This window comes from Schistocerca cancellata, chromosome 3, assembly GCF_023864275.1.
Source record: "Schistocerca cancellata isolate TAMUIC-IGC-003103 chromosome 3, iqSchCanc2.1, whole genome shotgun sequence".
Lineage (NCBI taxonomy): Eukaryota > Metazoa > Arthropoda > Insecta > Orthoptera > Acrididae > Schistocerca > Schistocerca cancellata.
Genome location: NC_064628.1, coordinates 414,239,188 through 414,264,415, shown reverse-complemented (window position 1 = coordinate 414,264,415; position 25,228 = coordinate 414,239,188). Strand labels below are relative to the sequence as shown.

General features: G+C 42.8%; 1 protein-coding gene across 1 annotated transcript in view; it reads left to right on the top strand.

The window, feature by feature from the left end:
• The window catches only part of LOC126176346 (solute carrier family 22 member 7-like), a 127,491-nt gene that overhangs the window by 82,009 nt on the left and 20,254 nt on the right, over window positions 1-25,228 (top strand). Inside the window, exons 6-7 of the mRNA XM_049923498.1 lie at window positions 6,280-6,501; window positions 10,333-10,547. Coding sequence (XP_049779455.1) covers window positions 6,280-6,501; window positions 10,333-10,547 — 437 coding nt within the window. The remainder of the gene's footprint in view (window positions 1-6,279; window positions 6,502-10,332; window positions 10,548-25,228) is intronic.

The following is a 25,228-nucleotide window of genomic DNA, read 5'->3' as shown; positions in this document are numbered from 1 at the left end:
TGCAGGTGTGGTTTTCTCACGAGTGTTTGTGAGTGAACTATTGATTTCACTTTTTGATCTGAAGATGACCGGTGACGACCGAAGCCTACATTTCTTGTTGAAAGTATATATGGTTGTATCGAATAATTAACCACTTTTCTGAAAAAATGCAATTGTTAAGCTAGTCTCACAGGTCACTACGGATCTGGTGACTCTTGTGAAAAACTACGTCACTAATAAAGTAGTGCATAGAGTTAAACCTGGTCCCCCGGTAAAAACTTCTTCGCTTGCAAAAGTGCAGTATTCGTGTATTGAGATTGCTAGTAGCACCAACTGTTTCCTGGGGCACAAGAACCGCACCATGGCCATGCCCCCACAACTTCGGGCTGTAGACAGAAAAGTGGATTATTACCCACTTTACAGTTTGTAGCAACCTAACAAATTACGCCTGAAGTCAGTTGTCCCTCTAAAGATTACTCTGAAGCAGAATTAAGTTGTTTCACGAGTGCCTCCTGTTTTCTTTTCTTTATTTCACTGTTATTAGAACGTTTCAGACCTGTCTTGTGCATTCAAATTTGAAGTTGCACATACTGCAAACTAAGTCGATGGGAGGGACCGTAAAGGCATTTCCTATGTACGATCGTTCCCATCAGCCACTGCGAAAAGTGTCAATGTAGTTGGCGCGGGCAGTAAGTTACGCCTGCTGGTCTAGACAATGCACAGCCTGATAAAAAAAGTGCAGCACCCAAAAGACGTCGTCGGATGTTGGTATACACACTATCGGTGGATATGTAGAGTTGCAATTCTCTATGACATACAGAAGTCCCACCAGACTACATTAGTGTCGCTCGTGCTCAGTGTTGTAACCAGCCTGCTTAGGCTACAAAACAGAGCTCAACAGCATCACATGTTGACCAGTCAATGTGTAGGACATAGAGGTGCTATGTACTTGTCTGAGACAGAGTTATCAGCAACTGACAAAGTTTGAAAAGGGCAACATTGTGAGTGTCTATTTGGCCAGCTGTTAGAATTGTGCCATATCCAAATTTGTGTGGCATTAGAACGTAAAAGTGACCCGAGGTTGGACTTAATGGATCCGTAAGGCAGGCATACTTGTCGTCGTTACCGATCGACCATGTCTGATCACCACAAGGGAGGATCGCTGTACTGCATATCATGCACAGCGTAATCGCTTCATATCTACCCTCCGAGAGCAAGTAATGGACACCCTACAGCAGTCGGACTAGGGAATTACCGTCCCATGAGTAAGTTGCCGTTCAAAACGCAACACAGAGGGCTACATCTGGAGTAATGTCGTGGTTGGGAAGCGTGGGGTGCTAATGAATAGAGCCGCATTGTGATCAGCAGTGAATCTTTGTTCTGAAATATCCTACATGACAATTGTCAGCAAGTATGGCGGCGACTTGGGGAGAGGTCCAATTCTTCCAATGTCTTGGAGAGGCAGAGCCATGTTACTCCCGTTGTCATGATGTGGGGACTCATTTTGTTTCCTCATCGCCTTCTGGGTGCTTCACATTTTCTGTCAGCCAGTGTATAATTGTCAGATACCTTACTTCTACAAGGACCAAGCAAATCAGCTGCCATCGCCGACTGCCTTGAATGTAATCAAGAAATTACACACAGCGAGAGAGTACCGTGGTACGAAACGCAGTGTTTCTGAGACTGCATACTAAAGAAGACTGTCAGGCTTTGAGTCCGGCATTAAATTTACCCTCTAAGAATAATAAAAAAAGGACGCGACACTTAGGAGTTATGCAAGTACCGACAGAAAATGTAAAATTGTAAACTTTGGCGACCGATGGATGACTGTGTGATGCTAGGCTGGCTACAGCTGGCAAGGATAGTGAAAATGGGGTCTTGTAGATATCAGGGCACAATTTCTTTGTGAATTACATTCCGTGAACTCTGTTGAACAGTAACTGCGTCTCGCAGACAGGTGCATGAACGATATACGCAGATGTCAGCATTTGAGAGAGGACGTGTAGTTGCCGGCCAGAGTGACCGAGCCGTTCTAGGCGCTACAGTTTGGAACCGCGCGACAGCTACGGTCGCAGGTTTGAATCCTGCGTCGGGCATGGATGTGTGTGATGTCCTTAGGTTAGTTAGGTTTAAGTAGTTCTAAGTTCTAGGGGACTGATGACCTCAGATGTCCAGACTGAAGCGCCTAGAACCGCTCGGTCACCTAAGGGCCAGAGGTGGACCAACGCGTTTTGCGAAGCTCTTTCTCTTGAATGATTCATCCATTTTTTTTTCAAAAATTGTGATCATTTGTTTGTCTGTACGAGAACATCACATCTACCGATTTCCATAGGTACGTCTTGGTTTTTTTTTCTTTTTTTTTTTTTTTTAAATCTGCAGTCAACTGATACACTTGAGATGGAAAACGCTGAGAGAATTTGCGTCGGGTAGCTGTGTGACCTCCACAAAGGTCAACGGCAATACAGTCATCTGTTGTGGCGCTTGAACGTCGTCCTGCGGGGTTTGCACTAAACGTCGCTGGAGGCATTCCGAGCGGACGTGACCTTCTTTCCCGCATGCCGAGCAAGTGCGAGGTTGTCCATCATAGCTTATAATCGCTCGACAATCTCCTATGCACAAATAAGAGGGGACGTGCTTTCGCAGTTCAATCCGTATTTGTCTCACCCTATTTAGGATGGGGTATGTGGTAAAACTCGTCCATTTTTCGGCCACATGGGATAGCACTGTACCGTATGGTCGAAAGGCGTCGATCACAATTTCAGACGAAACCTCAAACGGAAGTTCGAAGACCCGAATGGTGCATATCCCCATTCCTGTGTGGTCGACTGTAACCGCACCAACATTCCCATCGGCATGACAGAAACTATATCCGTTCGGTGATCGTTGTAGAAGTCTTTCACAAGCGGCCTCGTCAATAAGCTTGACATAGACGACGCTTGAAACGATCGATAAATGGATTCCCACCATTTCTCATGGATCGATTTTAACCTCTTCTCTTAAAAAACGTTCAGTCGTGTGCCTTTGGTCGCGGATAGTCGTTCGCAAAACTGAACTTCAAAGTCGTTTTTCTGTACGAGTGTGCCATCTCGTTCTAGATTCAAAACACCGCAAACGCGAAGCTGCTCCGGCTTAAACTAACAGGCGCGCGCACCACATCGCGGCCGGCGGGCAACACGGTCCGCACTGTCACTGCCGAAGGCAGACTGTCCGACTGAGCCACTGAGGACACAGACGATAGTGCGACTGCAGGGACTTATCTCTGGCACGCTTCCCGTGAGAGCCACACTTTCCAACTTCCTGTCCACACACTGTATTTGTAGTGCCCCTGCCCACCATACTTATTACACGCGGCGGTCAACTAACGATTCCCGTAAGAGTTCGGGCAATTTGAGTGCATCCTCACTGAAGACGATCATTGGCCGGTACTCCTTATCTATATGAAGCTGGTATTTGTACAGATATAATTGTGTTCTTGCAGCTCTCGAAGAATGAAGTTATAACGAAATCTAGATTTCATTATAACTTCATACAAATATCTTGGTTTTAATCTTGTGATGACTTTACTAGATGGTAAATAACACTATCGTCTGCGAACAATCTGAGAGAGAAAGACAGGGTGTGTGTGTGTGTGTGTGTGTGTGTGTGTGTGTGTGTGTGTGTGTGTGTGTTCGTTCCACATCTCCTCCTAAACCAAGCTTGGTACACATATACCTTACTGTCAGACGACAGTCGTTGTGGGGGTAAAAACCACCGACCTATCGAAGGTGTGGGGGTGGAAAAGAAGCGTAGCCTGCGACGCATGAATTCCCAGATTTCATTCATCCAGTATTGGAAAATGAAAGGCCCTAGCGACTAGCAACTAACTTTACACATAATTTCAAACCTTTACGAATTTTTTTTTTCTCGCTTACAATCCCCTACAACAAGATGGAAGGTAAAATATTTATCGCTTACTACTCTTCTGTTGTTCGTGAAGTAGAAGTACCACATGAGGCATGAAGTTACAATTTATTCCTTCTGCACTAACTGTTTTCACAACACATTTTATGGACAGTATGCATATATAGCACTGAATGTAAGTGCAAAATTATTGTTAGACACATAGTTCAAGAGATATGACGTCATAAACAATTAAGTGCATGAAAAACTTACTCATCGTGTATTCCGCTTAAATTTATTAATTCGTTGGTACCGCACTAACTCCATTAGAAACACTTTTGCAGACGGTATCCACATATGCTGCTGACTGCACCTACAAAATTATATTATTGTAAGGCACATAGTTCAGGAAATATGACTTCACAGACATTAAGCACGTAACTAAATACTTCGGCAACGCCGGGTTTCTCCGTTAGTTATTTATATAGATTGGAAAGAGCAGAGGACCTATAACACTTCCATAGGGTACGCCAGATATCGCCTCTGTTTTATGCGAAGTCTCTCCATCAGTTACTACGAACTGTGACCTTTCTGACAGGCAATCACGAATCCAGTCGCGACAACTGAAACTATTCTCCATAAACAAGCAATTTAGCTAGAATCTGCTTGTGAGGAGCAGCATCAAAATCCATTTGGAAGTCTAGAAATAAGATATCATTCTGAGGTCCTGTGTCGATAGCATTCATTGCTTCATGAGAATAAAGAGCTAGTTGTGTTTCACAAGACCCTCATTTTCTGAATCCGCACTGTGTGTCAACAGATAGTTTTCCCCGACGTAATTCATAATGTTCGAGGAAAGTACATGTTCCAAACTGCTACAACAAATCGACATCAGTGGTATGGTCTGTAATCCATCGGATTACTCTTATTTCCTTTCTTGAGTACTGATGTGGCCTGCGAAACTTTCCAGGCTTTAGGTACGGATATTTCGTCCAATCACCGGCTGTAGATGACTGTGGACCGGTGGAATTGCCTTTATTAAGTGATTTAAGCTGTTTTGCTACACCAAGGTTATCTGCTTGTAAGTTACTCGTGTTGGCAGCAGTTCTTGACTCGAATTCTGAAATACAGAGTGTTTTCAAAAACAATGATCAAATTTTGGATCGTAACAATTACGATACATCGCACGTGCCTGCAAGGAAATGTATGCTGCTTGAATAGGCGTGGCGTAGAGTTTCAGAAAGTCGCAGTTAAATATCAGTCACTGCGTTTTGTCAGTTTGCAGTCAGTCAGAAGTAAGATGGCGTTCGCTCAGCAGAAGGCGTTTTGTGTGCGGCAGTTTGCAAAGAGTGAGTCAGTGATTTCGGTCCAGCGTGCTTTTCGTCAGCGTTTTGCCATTGAGCCGTCCGCACCCAAAAACATTCGTCGTTGATGTCGCCAAACTGAAGAGACAGGATGCTTGTGAAAAGGTAAGAGACCTGTTCGACCTCGTACTTCTGATTACATGGAAGAAAGAATTCGGCAATGAACTATCTTCAGATGCTGCAGAATTGGCTTTCTGCACAACTACAGGATCCGATGTCTTCATTTTCCAGCAGGATGGAGCTCCACCACACTGGCACATTTACGTACCACAGTTTTTCAGTGACTTAACGCTGGATAAGGCGCACGGGACTCCGAGACACTGCCGTGCATTCTTGGCCAACCAAGACCGCCAGATATGACCCCAGGCGATTTTTTTCTAGTGAGGATGTGTGAAGGAAAGTGTGTCCGTCTCCCCTTTACCTCGTGACATAGAAGAAGTGAAGAATATAACAACAGCCGCCAAAATTTCTGTAAAAGCTACTACATTTGTACGGTTTATGACGAATTTAGCTATCGTCTAAATGTTGTTCGTGCTGCTGCCGGTGGACACGTAGAGCATTTGTAATAGCACAGCTAAAACTTTAAAATCTTGTATATTGCAACTTATCCCATGTTTGTAATATGATTGTATCAGTAAACACGGAGTTTTGAAACCAGGTCATTCATTTTGAAATACCCGGTATTTACGTCGCCTTCTTTGGTTAAAGAATTTCAGATAATCGTATTTAGTAATTCCGCTTTAGAGACGCTGTCATTGCCGTCACTAGCACGCACTGAAAGTCTTGATTCTGTCTTGCCACTGGTGTAACACATACGACCAGAATCTCCTTGGATTTTCTGCCGAATTTCGAGACGCAGTTTCGTTGTGGAAACTTTTAAAAGCACCTAATATTGAGGTTCGCTCTAAATTTCGTGCTTCTATAAAACTTCGCCAATCTTGAGGACTCAGCGTTCTTTCGAGTCGAAGCACTTATTTCATAAGTTTACTTTGAGAATAGAGTGATATGTAATACTAGTGGTTTTAGCTATGTTGAACCAATGTATTCTTTATTACAGCTTTCTTCCTGAGTCACCGCGCTGGCTGCTCAATAAGGGGCACACGAAAAGAGCGTATTCGGTGGTGCACAAGATAGCCCAGACCAATAAGAGGCACGTTCCGGCCGACACTCTGGAAATTTTAAATGCAATGTCAAAACGACGGTCTGCGAAAATGGGAGTGCTAAGTTTAGTCACCAATAGAAACCTGTTTAAGAATACACTTAAACTGATTTTTGGCAGGTAAGTGAAAATGTTCAGTGTTTTGTAAAACGAACATCTCTATTAAAATTGACTGTCCCTTAGGAACATTGGCTTATGTAGTCAGGTCAGTACGGGGTGTATCATAATTACTGGTGTAAACAACACGACATTAGAAGCAAAAAGGTCTTGGTAATCACAAACCCTACGAACAAACTGCGAGATAATTGCGACTTTGTGGTTACCAGACACCTCTGACTTGATTGCGTGTAAAGGTCATCCCAGGTAGGGAAAGGTAAAAATATTGTACAACATTAAGAAAAGTTATTAGAGATACTTTGGTAGAAGTGCACGTGTTTTGAACAAACACGACATTCTCATGGCTCTACTCATAATTAAAGGAGAAGTTCGAAGTGTCGTCTTTGTAGCCGAGTGCATGCCTGTACCCGTCACCACAATAAGTTTCGAGTCCTTTCAAACACGCCGCGATCATTTCGAAATTCTTGACAAACACTGACAAGGCTCTGCTCCAATTCTTCAACCGTTTAAACTGGAGTGGCGTACACTAAACCATTAAGGTGGCCTCAAAAATAGAAATCCATGGGGTTCAGATCATGTGATCTTGAAGCCACGGTAGAGGTCCTCCTCACCCATTTCATCTTTGGCCATATCGGAGTGTTAGATGTCGTTTCACCATAGCAGCAAATTGTGCCGGTGCTCTATCACGTACGTACCACATTTTCTGGCGTTGCTCTAAGGGTCTAAGCTGTAAACCAACGTCCTCAAACAATCCTGCAAGATGATGCCGCAGAAACCGAAGGTAATTCCGTCGACTGAGTTTGTTCGGTAACTTGTATGGCCCAATGAGACGATCACCTACCACCTTAACAACATATTCAATACGAAACGTCGATGTGGAGACACATACACAGTATGTGGGTTGGAGCCAAGATGACTCAAAACGTGAGAAATGTGATAATTACACACACTGACTCGAGGGAACCCTGCTTCATATGTAAATAAAATGTTATTGTCAAACGTATGGTTGCCTAAATGTTGTTGTTGCATGCACTGGCAAAACGTTAGTCTAGGACCAAAATCCGTCTCACTGAGTCAATAAATTCGTTGGAGATGTTTCGAAGACAATAAACTCGTTGGAGGTGATCATAGAGTAAATATCTCTGGTGTGAGCATTCACATGCGCAAAACAGATTTTGTGTTGCAACATACGTTGCCGGCCTGGTCACGTGTTCTCGGGAAGTCGTGTGTTTGTCCGTATTGCGCCCCGTATATTTCGAATGTCACTACATCCCTAGTACAGGCAGATTCTTTTCGTACGTGTGTGGATTATTTATATATGTTGCGCACACATTTTAACAGTATCCATTTGATACCGGGAATAAACCAGCTACGTAACTTTTAAGGGCAAGTGATATTGAATTCTGCTTCTTTGCGATAGGTGTCACAGTTCAGATTCTCTCGATTTTCTGTAGTTTTCGGTATGATACGGCACTTTATTGTATTGCAGAGCCTGACGTACATTTTTGCAGTGATAGTCTTGCAAAACGAGTTGACAGTACGCTAGTACTTTTGCAAGTGTCCGAAAAACACCGAATTTGCCACACATTGGCATAATATATCCCTGCTAATTCGTCCTTTTTTTCTGCTATTTCTGCGTATTTATTTTCTCGTTTTTGCGACCTAAAGCACAATTTTTCTTACTGGTGACACTTTGAAATGTTTATTTAATGCATTTTACGTACTTGCTCCCAGTTTATTAAATAAATAGTAGAATGAGTAAGAAGTGGGGAAAAAGGCGATCGGAGAATAAATGTACTGTAAAGCAAATACAGTTGGTCATGTAGCAGTCAACCCATATAACACCATTAAGGGAGGTGGAAAGTGACACAAATGAAAGAGTTTGGGGACATGTTTACTAATATTTTACGCTTCTTAATTAAATGGTGAAGAAAATAAATTGAAGGCAAAATACACCGAAGAAGATGAATGTGTACTTTGATTAGCTACACTATTGTGTTTTTTATTTGATTTGTGCAGAAAATGTATTTAAGCTGAATGCAGAAATTGGTAGTAGGTGCTGTGGAAAATTAAAAATAAATGATATAGCATCTACCGTCAGTCACAGACGTCCAAATTTTTCTCTGTCTAAACATTCCTCTTCAAAGTGCTTTGAACATACTTCGGAATATTTTGTGGGGACAAAATTACTTCTCCTTATTTTCTGGAGCTACATCTTTACTCGTTGTTCATCCTTCGGGAAACAAAAATATAAATCACACACACTCATTCTCCAGATCCTAGACACATTTAACATGGTCTCCTACTGTAACTTTATAGTAAACAAAAAGGTTTGGACACACATATTATACGAAGACAATTACATACTCCCATTCTATTGAATTTATCTGTCTCCTGTGTTTCAAATCTATATATATAATCGACAAGACACTGATAAATGCATGGAGGATAATATTTGCTGAAGCAACTAACCATTCCCTTTCCTGTTCCACTAGCAAATTTACGAGAGGAAGCGATTGTTTGCAAGCTTTTGTACGAGCCTTAATATCTATCATATAGTCATAAAATCGTAGAAAAATAGGTCTACAGAATCAAGCCTTAATCATAACGCGTCTCGAAATTTTTAAACATAGTACCCATGAAAAGTTACTATCTCTCCTCTCACAAAACTTGCTTTGCATCCGTAGCAACAACAGTAATTCACCATCGCTATTACACTATAAACAAACGGTGAAAACACAACAAAAACTCTTGATATTATAAACTTCGAACTCTGAGGAAAGCATACACGCACAGCGAAGTCCCGTAAACACGTGACAATCCTGCTTTAATGTTGACAACATGCTCAGAACGCAATGCTCACTCCAGAGATATTTACTCTATGGAGGTGATACGGGTGCATTGCACTGCGATGCATTATTCTCCAAACACTAGTGTGGCTCATTCCATGAATTTGTGTGCCAAGTCTCCTTGTCGAGATTCCTGGAGAGTGTTTGTTTCCAACAAGTTCAGGTGTAATTCGAGCAGGAACACCCACTCGCGCAGCATGTGCAAAGTTCTCAGTTGCTCCGAGGCGTTGATGGAAACTTGTAAAAGTTCGTCTCACGGGATACCCTCGAGCATGGTATGCTTGTTGGGACGATGCAGCCTCCCGTGCCTTGCTGTTAGCTCTACCATACATAACATGTATATCCGCTTACTCCTTGTTATTGTAATGTTCGACGTTACCACCAACGCTCGTACCACGTAACATACGCTCTGCAAACAACTGACGTGAGTGGCACTTTGAGTGTATTAGTCGACCACAGAATTGCTGTACCTGGGAATCAAGGCGCTTCGGTTGGCTTATCGTGAGTTTTTATCGCCGTATTTCACGAGGACATGCTGAAATGGTTGATAATAAATGCGCAACTGTCTTGAAATCATTCACTGAGCGAAGCGTTTTCCTCAACCATCACTGTAATTGTTTACTGTAATTTCACCGCTTTACCGATAACGGCCACGGAAGGTCAAGTGTAATAATATCAGACATTCTTTTTACAAGTCCATGCCTCGAAAATGTAAGAACACACCATTGACCAGCATGTGGTTGGTTGCTGGTAATCACAAAGTCGCAGTCACCTCATAAACTGTTCGTTTGCGGACCTGTTTACTGGGAGTGCTTTCTTTGTAGTACCATGCATTTTCAACTGTATACCTTTAGGCCATTAGCTATGATACACCCTGCATTACTAACCGGCAGCATTAAAAATGAAATTATTATTGCCATGAAACTTTAAATTTTATGCCGTCTGTAAATGTATTTCTGTATTACTAACTGACATCTTTCTTTAGATTAGTCTGCATACTGACCAGAAGTACCATGATGTTTAATATCGGTAATCTCGGCGGCAATCCATTCCTCGCCTATTTGGTTCAAGGAGCTTTCGAGTTCCCCGGTAACCTTGCAGCGCATTTCCTGGGCAACAGGTTTGGACGGAGGTTCACAGAAGCATTTTCATTGTTGGGGGCAACACTGGTTTCCGTCGCCATCATTATTGTAATGACAGGTAATGTATCTACATCTACATCATACTTCACAAGCCACCTAATGCTGTGTGGCGGAAGGCAGTTTCCGTTTTTTTGGGTAACATTGATTATCAGTATTGACGTATGTGCCACTGTACAACAAAAATTGCGGGCTACGACAGGGAATACGCCACTGACGGTTAATCTTTACGTTCTAGCGCTCTTAGAACCACTCTTCGATAATAGTCTTCATAGAATCAGAATCACACGAAGAGAACTTCAAAATTAACCCACACTTTCTATTATACGTTTATCTTGAGCTGAGAAAATGGTACGTTAGAAAAATGAAAAAAAGTTTGTATATTTATTGAATAATTCTGTAACTAAAGATCCGCACTACCAATATATTTGCCTATAACCCAATATAATTTCATTATCATTGGACAAATACATTTCAGAATACATAATTTTATAAGTGAGCAGTTCCTAGCCGAGATGCCCAGAACTCGGACAAACAATTCTTACTCTAATCGTAAATAAATAGTGATCAATGAACTTTAAAAGCAAATTGTCTCATGTAGCCTACAGCAGAATTAAAGAAGGAAGATTTTCGTATAACTTGTTTTGCGATAATCCTACTAGCTCATTTGTAATTAAAGCCTCAACTGGATTCTCCATAATAAATAATTCGACAATAAAAATCTACCTGCTTCCTGCTCGCTGTTTTCTCTTTCCATTTATCACCTTCAGTCCTATTTAGTTTTGTGGTTTCCATCCTCATTTTTTAAGCAGGCCTTGGACTTTTTACTTTTCCCTCTTATTTTATTTTTTATTTTTTATTTTTATTCTTCGTACTATCCTCTCCTGGAAACATACAAAACTACTGACACCGCCCAATATATCGTTAGTGTGTGATATTTCTCTACACATTGCATCATGCAAAGAGCTACATCACACTTTTTGCATCTTATACATGTGATTTTTTGCTGTGAATTAGCAGAACACAGAACACAGTGTCTCTGGAGAATCTCCTTTTCTCCATGCTCTGAGGAATCTTGGATAATATCCTTCTTTATTTTGCATACCAAATGGAATATCTTGTTTTGGTGCCCGTGGGATCTCAGTTTTACATGTTTGCCCACGAAATTTATTCAGCAACTGGTTGGTTAGTTCCAAGTGGAAATTCACCAGTGGCGTGTTAAGTTTCTTTTTTTATTTCAAGAATTGTTTTTGCAGTCAGTACACACAAGTCAGTCAAATGGAAGAATACCTTTCTGTGACACTTCATTGTCTTTCGGATGCACTGTGCAGAACTTAACATCAAGTCTATCGTATCAACAGCGCCCATTGACTTATTGTAGCTCATTACAGGAGTGGGTTTCGATTTATTTTGTCGTGTTTTATTTTCCCTCTTCTCTATTTCAACAAAGTCTGGACCATTTATGGTTGAAAGCATCCATGCTTCATTGTTGTCCATCCATTTTAGAGAAAAGTGTGTTACACAAGAACTGAACTATATTTCCTCTTTCTTCAGTCCGCCAGGTAACGGTGGTAAATGTTTCCTGTTTTTGCGTACCTTTTTTAATGGCATTGGTGCATTTATCGTGGAGCCATAGGAATATTCGGAGCTGGAATACCAACTGTCTAAATAAACGGTATGACCTTTTTAGAAGTATGGCAATAACAAACAAACGACATCTCCATATTTTCCCGTCAGCATTTCCAGATTCCATTTCCGTGGCGCCACCAGTATAGGCAATATAATCCAGAATATGATTATGTGACCCTGCTTAAACCGCAGCCTTCCTTGGAAAAGCAGCAGACATGAAATACTAAATTTTCGAAAGGAACTGTGACCTCACGGAATTTTTTTCTTTTGTGCTCTACAATGAGCCGCATTTTCACAAGAACATCCTGGAATACAGCCTAATTATCACTGAAGCGCAATAAACGGAGCATCAGTTTCAACCTGTCCCTTGACATTATGTGTGAAAATATTGATGTTTGAAGCAAAAAATGTGGTGGCCAATACTGATTCTCTACCAACTATTTAGTTTTTGGCATAAGCATGGAACACATCAAGAAGCAATAAAATTCTGCAAGCTCTATATGTTTCCACAGTGTTAACATTCTGGGTACTGTCATCAGAAATGTAAGAAATATGTAGTAATTATTCATCTGTATACAAATGGCAGAAACAAATTCAAACGACATAAAGTACAAAAAGTTTAAATGACTTGCTGAAACATGGAGGTCTATTCTTATGCAGCTAAATGTGTTCACGAAATGGTGGCTTTTGGACACAGGATGATTATCCGACCAATCAAACGTTCTTTTTCATGACGAAGCTGCGCTTACGACTTTATCTTCTCTTCCCCCTTTGAAAGATGAATCTTCCGAAAAAGGTTCCTTGTATTCGTGAAGAATCATCATTACGTCCAAACACATCGGCATCTTCGTCCGATGAGGGTTCCGAACTGAGGATTTCCGTGATTTCCTTGTTCGATAAATTACGTTCCAACATTGCAAAGGCAATACAGACAAAGGCTGTCGTCTTACCAAACGTGGAAACAAGACTTGCCCATTGCATGACTCGTAATGCTCCTTTCTCTTCTCTTTCTATTATATTATCCTCAAGTTTGTTCACCTTACATAGATCCTGTAAATACGCACTCCTTCCACCTCCCAGCTTTCCCTTCTGTTTTCTTCGGAGGTCTCCTTAATTTTTGCTGTAGGCTGCATCTATCTTTCCCCTAATTATGGATGCTTCTACAGCCTTGCATGGGCCCTCTACCCACTTCTGCTTGGCCGTTTGGCACTTTCCGTGAAACTCATCTATTCCTTTCTTTATTCTCTTTCACCTGCACCATTCACTGCATTTGACAATTTCTCTTTTCATCAGTTAAAGTCAATGCCTCCTGAGTTGTCCATGGATTTCTAGTAGACCTTGTCTTTTTACCTATATGATCCTCTGCTGCTTCCCCTATTTCATGTCTCAAAGCTATTCATTCGTCTTTTGTTGTATTGCTTTCCCTTGTTTCCGTCCAACAATGCCTGACACTCCCTCTCAAACTCTCAACAACCCCTAGTTCCTTCGAATTATCCAGGTCCCATCTCCTTAATTTCCTACCTTTTTACAAATTTTTCAGTTTTAACTGGCAATTTATAGCCAATTACTTATGGTCACAGTCCACATCTACATCTATACTCTGCAGTCTGTTACATTTACGAATGGAGGGCGGGAAGAATGATTGTTTAAACGCCGCCGTGCGTGCTGTAATTAATCTTATCATGTCATGATTCCTACAGGTGCGATACATAGGGGGTTGTGGTGTGTTGCTACAGTTATAATTTATAGCCGTGTCTCGAAACATCATTAGCAGGCTTTGTCGCAACAGTTTTCATCTATCTTCAATAGTCTGCCAGTTCAGTTTCTTCAGCATCTCCGTGACACTCTCCATTGGATCTAACAAACCTTGACCATCGTGCTGCCCTTCTCTGAATACGTTCAATATCCCTTATTAGTACTACTAGGTACAGGCCCCACACATTTGAGCAATATTCTAGGATGTGTCAAATAAATGATTTGTAAGTAATCTCCTTTGCAGGCTGATTGCATTTCCTAGTAGTCTACCAACAAACCGGCGTCTGCCACCTCCTTTACATACGACTAAGCCTATGTGATCGTTCCATTTTATATGCTTACAGAGTCTTAAACCCAGGTGTATCTATGAGTTGACTGATTCCAACCGTACGTCGCTTATACTACACTCCTGGAAATTGAAATAAGAACATCGTGAATTCATTGTCCCAGGAAGGGGAAACTTTATTGACACATTCCTGGGGTCAGATACATCACATGATCACACTGACAGAACCACAGGCACATAGACACAGGCAACAGAGCATGCACAATGTCGGCACTAGTACAGTGTATATCCACCTTTCGCAGCAATGCAGGCTGCTATTCTCCCATGGAGACGATCGTAGAGATGCTGGATGTAGTCCTGTGGAACGGCTTGCCATGCCATTTCCACCTGGCGCCTCAGTTGGACCAGCGTTCGTGCTGGACGTGCAGACCGCGTGAGACGACGCTTCATCCAGTCCCAAACATGCTCAATGGGGGACAGATCCGGAGATCTTGCTGGCCAGGGTAGTTGACTTACACCTTCTAGAGCACGTTGGGTGGCACGGGATACATGCGGACGTGCATTGTCCTGTTGGAACAGCAAGTTCCCTTGCCGGTCTAGGAATGGTAGAACGATGGGTTCGATGACGGTTTGGATGTACCGTGCACTATTCAGTGTCCCCTCGACGATCACCAGTGGTGTACGGCCAGTGTAGGAGATCGCTCCCCACACCGTGATGCCGGGTGTTGGCCCTGTGTGCCTCGGTCGTATGCAGTCCTGATTGTGGCGCTCACCTGCACGGCGCCAAACACGCATACGACCATCATTGGCACCAAGGCAGAAGCGACTCTCATCGCTGAAGACGACACGTCTCCATTCGTCCCTCCATTCACGCCTGTCGCGACACCACTGGAGGCGGGCTGCACGATGTTGGGGCGTGAGCGGAAGACGGTCTAACGGTGTGCGGGACCGTAGCCCAGCTTCATGGAGACGGTTGCGAATGGTCCTCGCCGATACCCCAGGAGCAACAGTGTCTCTAATTTGCTGGGAAGTGGCGGTGCGGTCCCCTACGGCACTGCGTAGGATCCTACGGTCTTGGCGTGCATCCGTGCGTCGCTGCGGTCCGGTCCCAGGTCGACGGGCACGTGCACCTTCCGCCGACCACTGGCGACAACATCGATGTACTGTGGAGACCTCACGCCCCACGTGTTGAGCAATTCGGCGGTACGTCCACCCGGCCTCCCGCATGCCCACTATACGCCCTCGCTCAAAGTCCGTCAACTGCACATACGGTTCACGTCCACGCTGTCGCGGCATGCTACCAGTGTTAAAGACTGCGATGGAGCTCCGTATGCCACGGCAAACTGGCTGACACTGACGGCGGCGGTGCACAAATGCTGCGCAGCTAGCGCCATTCGACGGCCAACACCGCGGTTCCTGGTGTGTCCGCTGTGCCGTGCGTGTGATCATTGCTTGTACAGCCCTCTCGCAGTGTCCGGAGCAAGTATGGTGGGTCTGACACACCGGTGTCAATGTGTTCTTTTTTCCATTTCCAGGAGTGTACATTTATAGTAGACCACATTTTTTTCATTTTGTGAAATGTACACTTTTATGTTTCTGGTAATTCAAAGGAAGTTGCCTATCTTTGCACCACGTTGAAATCTTATTGAGATCTGACTGAATATATATGCATCTTCTTCAGACAGTACTTCATTATAGATGACTGCATCATACATATATACAAAGTTTAATGTTACTTTTAATTTTGTCTGCAAGGTTATTAACATTAAAGATGCATAGCATGTGTCGCAACACACTTCCCTCGAGCACACCCGCAGTTACTTCTACATCTGGCAGTGACTGCCCATCCAGGATAACAAGTTGTGTCGTCCCTAGCAAAGAATCCGTAGTAGAGTCACAAATTTCACTTGATACCCCATATGACAGTACTTTTTATAATAAGCTTAGATGTGGTATTAAGTTAAATGCCTTTCGAAAATCAAGAAATGCTGCATCTACCTGATAGCCTTAAGCCAAAGCTTTCAGTATGACATGTGATAAGAGAGCGAGTTGAGTTAAACATGATCGATGCCTTCGCCACCCATACTGGTTGATGTAAGGAAGGAGGGAAGATTGGTTTTAACGCCCCGTGGACGTCGAGGTCATTAGAGACGAAGCACAAACTCATATTGTGTCAAGTGTGGGGAAGGAAATCGGCCGTGCCCTATCAAAGGAACCATTCCGGCGCTGGGCGACGTCGAGGAGGTCATTCTGTTCGAGATATCTCATTACCTTTGAGCATAGTATCTGTCCTGGAGATGCCTAACGGTTTAAGATCTGGTTCTGAAATCTCTGTCTTATTATTAGACAACCAGTACGTAACCTACCACTATCTCCAGGTCTCTTCCACGTTTACAACCAACTTTCATGATTCTTAAATCAAGTGTTACCAATGATTAAATTATGCTCTGTGCAAAATGTGGTTGCTTTCTCTTTCATTCCTTTTCCCCATTCCATCCCTGTCTTTCAGTTCTCCCACTATTTTCCTTCTCTTCGTCTTCCTAATATTTCAGTCACCTTTCACAATTAAAATTTCCTCTCGGGTAACTTCTGAATAATTTCTTTTGTCTCATCCTACATTGTTTCAATCTCTTCATCTGCGAATCTAGATGGCACACAAACTTGTGCTACTGCGGTGTGTGCTGGCTTTGTGTCTGTTTTGGCTACGATAATGCGTTCACTCTGCTGCTCATAGTAGCTTGCCTCATTCTTATTTTCTTATTCATCATTAGACCTACTCCTGCATTACCTCTATTTGATTTTATATTTATAATCCTGTAGGAGCTCACATGACAATAAATTCTGTCCATCTCTCCATCAAACTTCAGCTATCCTCACTGTATCTAACTTCAAACAATAGAATTTCCCTTTTATATTTCCTAACCTGTCTGTCAGATTAAGTGACCTCACATTGCACCCTCCAATCCGTAGAGTACTGGTTTTGTTTTTGGTAATGATGACAACCTCCTCAGTAGTCCCTGGCCAGATATCTGAATGGGAGGACCGTCTTACGTACAGAATATTTTTCTCAAGAGTATGCCATCATCATTTAATCGTACAGCAGAGCTTTACGCCCTCAGGGAAAAAAATGATTGGCTGCAGTTTTCCAATCCCTTTAGTTGCTCGCAAAACCAACACATCAAGGGCCATGTTGGCTATTATTACAAGGCCAGATCGATCGGTTATTCAGGCTGTGGCCGCTGCAACTACTGAAAAGGCTGCTACCCTTTTCAGGAACCACATATTTCTGTGGCTTTCCCACAGATACCCCTTCATTGTGGTTGCACCTACGTTACAGCTATCTGTATCGAGGAATACAAGCCACTCCTCAGCAATGTGTGTCATTCCTAGGGATATTTAATTTACCTTTCATAATTGGTTGCCCTGAGAACAGTGCCGTCCATGTGCTGCGTATTTCGATTTTGTTACTCTTTGTCATCCGTATGCCACAAACAATTATATACATCTAAACATAATACACAAAATAAAACGAAATCTTCTATATTTCGGCTCTTCGGAGTCCCTTTTACAAAGAAGAACAAAAATGGTGCACCTTAATATATAACTTTACCTGTTTTAACAAGAGCAATGTGGAGTGTGGTTCAAGTAGAGTTTGTGTTGTTACAGGCATTGTTGATATCTTCCATCGATAATACTGGGGGATTCCAGTAATGCCATCTCTCTCTCCAATCCCCAGTATCTGAGTCGATTAGTGTCATACTGTGGAACAGAAGACATTAATTAGTTACAAGTATCATGTATTAAAACTCAAAAATTATTATACTCTGTGTCTTATTACTATCCTACTATCTAATCAAACTTGCTCCATCTCTGTTTCATATTCAGCTACTGTGGATGCTATCCTAAGGTTACTGTCTATTATCAGAAGTGAGTCTCACATACTGCTCAAGCAGTAAGCTGTTGTCTTGACCTGTATTCTGTCTTTCTCGTTTTTTTGCGCATCGCCTTCAGTAGTCCTTCTAAAGGCTCCCATACACAGGCCGATCAGTCAGCTCAGCCCCCTTTGCCAAATGGGTCTCCCCGACGTGTCGGTTCTGGTGTGGGTGCACAAGTTTTACAGCAAAGCGCTACCTCGTAGTCCTGATCGCTACCTCCTGATCGCTACCTGTCAGTACAAACTCTGTCACTGCAGGCAGGTAGGTTTCACCAAGCAGTTGCCATTGCCCACACACAGAGGGGTCAGCGAGCTGGCTGGTGAACAAGTCGGCACACCGATCAGGCTGTGCATATGAGGCTCAGGGATTCAGACACCCAGCTGTGAGCAATCTTTTCCTTTGTTGGGCCACGGTGCCATTAACTGATAACGCGTCCGTTAGCATCCCATTAAGGTGCCCATCCACAGTCCGACCAGTCCGGCCACTCGCTCACTGACTGTAACTGCAACACATTCGACTGTGTGTGGACACCGGCGAACGAATGGCGGACCCTACATGTCTTTCTTGGTGGTGGGAGGCAGCGATCGTTACAAACACACGGGACTCGCTGGTGGAACCGATGCACCCAAACCACAGACCCGATTGGAAGCCTGTCGCCCACACACAGGCGAGCTTATCTTCGCTAACACGCTTGGTGAGCGGGTCGGCAACAACTCAGCCTGAGTTGGACAGTTTTATGGTTTACCTCTACTCAGTATCCAGTGCTATAGATGCTGTTTGAATTCTGAACATTACCAAATCCCTACATTTAAGATATATGTCTTGTTGTACTTTTTAGTGTGATTGCTAAAATTCAGACATGTCTTATTGTTTCCCTTAATAAAATGCCAACAGCCATAATTAAAACAGAGAGATTTTGCTATAAGCATTGTTCGTTTGATACTCAATGTATATCATGTCGAACACAGGTCTAACTTCTCTTGGCTCAAATCAGCATATGCTAAGCATGTCCATTTCGACAGCATTCTCTCCCAAAAGTAAGTTTTCACTGGTGCTTCACAATATACAAATGGTGCGAAAAGTGTAAGGATGTAACTTGGACCACACATAGAAAGAACCACCTACAGCGCAGTACAGAAAGTAACTGAAAGAAATACACAATGAGACAGACAGAAATGGCACATTTACGCAACGTCCATAATTACACGGAAGTCACCGTGATTCACGGAGGTCCCCTGGACGTCACAAAAGGCAGGGCATGGTACTTAATACGATTTGTGATCACCATAGACGGCAATGTATCATCTGCAACGTTCTTCCATGCTGGCCATAAAGTTGGGAAGGAGTGCTAGTTCTGCTAGGTTTGTAGGAGAGCTTCTGTGAAGTTTGGAAGGTAGGAGACGAGGTACTGGCGGAATTAAAGCTGTGAGGACGGGGCGTGAGTCGTGCTTGGGTAGGTCAGTTGGTAGAGCACTTGCCCGCGAAAGGCAAAGGTCCCGAATTCGAGTCTCGGTCCGGCACACAGTTTTAATCTGCCAGGAAGGTTCATATCAGCGCACACTCCGATGTAGAGTGAATATTTCATTCTAGGATCCTATTGCTCATTTTTTGGAAATGTAAGTGTCGCAGTTGTCCTAGCGTGATCGATATTATTAGCAGCTCGCTACTTGCTTACTTTGACTTACAACTTGTCTTGCTTAACATGTTTATAATTTGTAGCATTTATTGATATCGTTCACTTTGATTTCTTAAGCTGCCCTTATGAGCAGATCTTTTTGCGTTTCGTTCAATCAGTCTTCCATACTTTCTCATACTTCCTCACAGTGTTAATGTCATTTGTTGTTTAATTCGAGTTCAGATATCTTTGTTCACTATTAATTTTTGTTCTGATTTTAATGAATCATTAGAGAAAATAAATATCTGTTAATCTCAGTCATGGCAAAGATTCCAAGATACAGTACGTTCTCCTCTTTAGGTGACCTATAATAAATGTAGCCTGGTGCATACTGAAGCTGGTTGTTCACACTGTGATGGCATTATCGTTGTGCACAGTGGCCAAACTGTATAATCAATCATACACTCCTGGAAATTGAAATAAGAACACCGTGAATTCATTGTCCCAGGAAGGGGAAACTTTATTGACACAGATACATCACATGATCACACTGACAGAACCACAGGCACATAGACACAGGCAACAGAGCATGCACAATGTCGACACTAGTACAGTGTATATCCACCTTTCGCAGCAATGCAGGCTGCTATTCTCCCATGGAGACGATCGTAGAGATGCTGGATGTAGTCCTGTGGAACGGCTTACCATGCCATTTCCACCTGGCGCCTCAGTTGGACCAGCGTTCCTGCTGGACGTGCAGACCGCGTGAGACGACGCTTCATCCAGTCCCAAACATGCTCAATGGGGGACAGATCCGGAGATCTTGCTGGCCAGGGTAGTTGACTTACACCTTCTAGAGCACGTTGGGTGGCACGGGATACATGCGGACGTGCATTGTCCTGTTGGAACAGCAAGTTCCCTTGCCGGTCTAGGAATGGTAGAACGATGGGTTCGATGACGGTTTGGATGTACCGTGCACTATTCAGTGTCCCCTCGACGATCACCAGTGGTGTACGGCCAGTGTAGGAGATCGCTCCCCACACCATGATGCCGGGTGTTGGCCCTGTGTGCCTCGGTCGTATGCAGTCCTGATTGTGGCGCTCACCTGCACGGCGCCAAACACGCATACGACCATCATTGGCACCAAGGCAGAAGCGACTCTCATCGCTGAAAACGACACGTTTCCATTCTTCCCTCCATTCACGCCTGTCGCGACACCACTGGAGGCGGGCTGCACGATGTTGGGGCGTGAGCGGAAGACGGCCTAACGGTGTGCGGGACCGTAGCCCAGCTTCATGGAGACGGTTGCGAATGGTCCTCGCCGATACCCCAGGAGCAACAGTGTCCCTAATTTGCTGGGAAGTGGCGGTGCGGTCCCCTACGGCACTGCGTAGGATCCTACGGTCTTGGCGTGCATCCGTGCGTCGCTGCGGTCCGGTCCCAGGTCGACGGGCACGTGCACCTTCCGCCGACCACTGGCGACAACATCGATGTACTGTGGAGACCTCACGCCCCACGTGTTGAGCAATTCGGCGGTACGTCCACCCGGCCTCCCGCATGCCCACTATACGCCCTCGCTCAAAGTCCGTCAACTGCACATACGGTTCACGTCCACGCCGTCGCGGCATGCTACCAGTGTTAGAGACTGCGATGGAGCTCCGTATGCCACGGCAAACTGGCTGACACTGACGGCGGCGGTGTACAAATGCTGCGCAGCTAGCGCCATTCGACGGCCAACACCGCGGTTCCTGGTGTGTCCGCTGTGCCGTGCGTGTGATCATTGCTTGTACAGCCCTCTCGCAGTGCCCGGAGCAAGTATGGTGGGTCTGACACACCGGTGTCAATGTGTTCTTTTTTCCATATCCAGGAGTGTATTACGAGTTCAGAGAAAAGAAAGAGCATTGCACTCGGTCATTTTGTATTATCGAAGACTTGTTTTGAAACGGGCATTGCACTTATGCTTCTCAACTGTGATCGAGAACATAGACCTAACTTTCACTCTTATCATATCTTACTTTCTTGAAATGTGTCAGTCTTATTCTTTGTGATAAACTTAAAAAATTTAGTTGTAGCCTTTTTTTCCCTTTTGTAATGACTATTCGTGACTGAACGTTCCGCGAGTTTCCCTAAGCTGAATCCCCCATTCACACTTTCCATTAACTTGGTTACTATAATTTCGATATTTCCCATGATAACTTCGTCTTCGTCTATCAAATTCACCCACTCCTGTTCTGGGAGGACTGTGACAGTAGTTTTGCTGATCTTGTGCTCCATACTATGGCCTCTCTTCAAGGAGTCATGATAAATCTCAGTGACGGTACTTATTCCCAACTTCGCACATCATCTTGCTTCTTGCCTTTCCATCTGTTTCTGCACCAACCTTCCAAATTCTGATTGTTACCTGTCAATGAGTCTAACTGATCTACTATCTGCACAATAGAATTGACATCTGTTTGTGGAATTCCAACTAACTTTTCCTGTATTAATACTGGTAACTTAAACATTATAACTGAAATTAGGTTCCACTATTTAAGCAGGTCGTCCAAATACTGATGTTTTTCTAAACAGGTGTGAAAGAGTTCTTTATTATTCTTGCACCCGCTACTATTGAAATTACGACCTTCAAATATTTCTTTCCTCACAATGTTTTGTGCATTTTCCGACCAATATCAATTCAGATACGCACTTTTAAATTGATCGAATGTGTTGCATTGCAGTCCTGTAATCCCAAGAAAATGTTCCTTCGAAACTACTAATTACGCAACCAACCTTCTTCTTATCATCCCACTGCTCCAAAAATATTCCATCAAACTGTAGTTTGGTTGCAGTCTGGCATTTTCTTCCTCTGTCAGAGGAATTATGAAAGTTACAAACTTACAAATGTTGATGATCAAACATTAGATAATTTTTATTTTTAAATTTCAGTTTTCCTGCTCATACCGTACTTCAGATACTTTGCTTTATTTCAGTTCCACCTGAGCAGCATACTGAGCCCCTGACTCTAATTCTCACTCCGTCTCTAATGACTTCGATGTCAATGGGACATTAATCCCTACTCTTTCTCCCTTCCTTCTAATTCTACCTCAGACCTGTCGTCATTTTTTCGCGATTTTCTACAGTTCTGAATGAAGTTCACTCTTGGCACATGTCTTTCGGATTAGTTCTACCCTCATAAAGAAACCAACATTAACCCTTACTATTTTTATATCCCATTGCTCATGAGCAATTTAATAAATACCATTAGTTACTTTTTGACCGCTCACTAACTGCACAGTATTAGATTCTAAAAGAGTTATTCGAAGTTCATCTGCATCAAACAATTCTTTATTCTTAGGACCTTCTTCTGCTAAAGATTCAGTTACTAATTCATTAAGTTAGATCGAGGTTTCTAAACAAATATCATCTCCCAGTTTATCAAATTGAGACTTCTTTTCCACTGAAGATTTTAATAGCCTGTTCAAGCTTTCTAGATTCTGTCTCGTACTGACGAAACTTTCTTTGGTGGAATTTTGAGTTCATGCCAGGATTTCTGTGAGAATTCTCATCATACCACATTCATCATCAGTAATATTTACCACCAAACTTAAAACAGATATTTCACCATCACTATAGACAGCCACATGGTCTGATGATACAGCACGCTGACTTCGACTTTGTACATTCATTTCTAACATCATGGTCCTCTGAGAGTATTTGCGCACTATCTTCCCTGACATCTGAAATGTCTTGCATTGATGAACTTCCATCACGTAATTCTGACTATTTGTCATGTGATTCTAGTTCATCCTTGTGATCTCTCCCATGAGCGTAACATACTTCCCTATTACTTAACACCATGAGGTATCCTCTATTCTCACTCATGGTTCAAATGTTACTGATACTTATAAATAAACATCCGTTTACTACTAGCTAACCTATTGGGAATGCTGCTTTTCACTACACTGAAAAGCGTGTAATGCCACAGGTCCTGGGGCTTTTAAGAAAGATAAGATCGTCGTGCTCTGAAATTTGGGCGTCTTGGCTGCGTGTCGTTGGCTATTGAGCTTCCCTCGCTTCGACTGGTCCTGTATTGCCTTTTGCTTTCATTGCTGGTGGCACACTGCGGTGACAACGATCGTCTGCCTGCCTCCACGTGAAGACTACGAAGAACCGCGTGCTGCCTCACGCCACAGCTGCCTGCAATCGTTTTTTGGTGAAAAGTACATTGGGAAAAGACAATACATAAGGCCTTAACTAGCGTGAAAAGGTTAGAAGGTGTTGTGTTTTGTTAATAACATAAATATTCGATTAAATAAAAACAAAGAAATCTCTGCAGGCCGTACAATCTATGCGAGCAAAGCAGCGCGTGGTAAGCTACTATTCTAATAAATAAATCGTTCTAAATTTAGAAAAAAACCATAAGCGTAACGTTTTCATTAAATCCTAAGGTAGGTCTTGTCGAAATTGCAGAGATAGTACTCAAATAAAGAATTATATTGATCTGTGTAAAGTCAACCAATTTCTTAAACTATTAACAATCACTAACAATGGATCAGTAAATCAGAGATACCAACGTTTCACGTGTAACGGGTATATTGTATTGGCCAGATAGGAAGTTCAGCCCGCCACCCAGATCAAATAACTGCATGACACTGGGGCAGCAAACACCTGTGCAGATTGGCAGTCATGCGCTAAGTGACCCCAGCGCGTTCACCAACCCACTATTTTACGTCCGAACAGGTATCACAACAGTCACACATATTGTCAAGCTGGAACAAAAGTGTCAGGTGGTTCTTGTATCTGAGCGGCCTCTTGTCTGGCCAGCACAGTATACAGACTGGTCCAATATGCTGAAATAATAATTAAAGATAAAGGCAACAGCCTACATCATTAAATTGTTAATTGTTAAGTACTCCTATCGTCATCTAAGAAACAATTCATATAAATTCAGATACACATAAAAATTGAAATTTTGTGGGTATGTTAGTAAGTTACTGTATTTATAAGTTATTCTGGTAATGATGAGAACTAAATTTCTGAAATGTTTTGTAATTCTGTACATAAATTTGTGAGTAAAATGGATCCCATATTGTTGGTCAGAGTGCTGAGCTTCTTTATTGCCTTTCAGTAGTGAACAAATCTCAATTAAATAATAATAAATATCCAGTATAAGAACGATAATTGTGCTTTTGGGATATTTATTTTACTGCAGAGAGGCTTAAGAAATATTTGTTCCAGTCACTACATTGTTAGTGTCATTTGTCACAAATAATGTGATATCCATGTAATATGGCATAAAACAATATGTGAGTTAAATGTTTCACTAGGATTTCTAAATATTTTGAACTTCAAGAATTCCCTGCATCATTGTCTACTCTACTAGGCTACAGTTTCGTAACGTTTCAGGACTTAATTTATTCCTTTCGGAATACCGTTGCTACTGCCTTAGCAGAAAAATTTCAGAGGCAGAGTTTAACTAGAGTTAATTTTCAATACATTTCGTCCTCCGTACACGTCAATTCAATTAAATAAACACGAAAAAG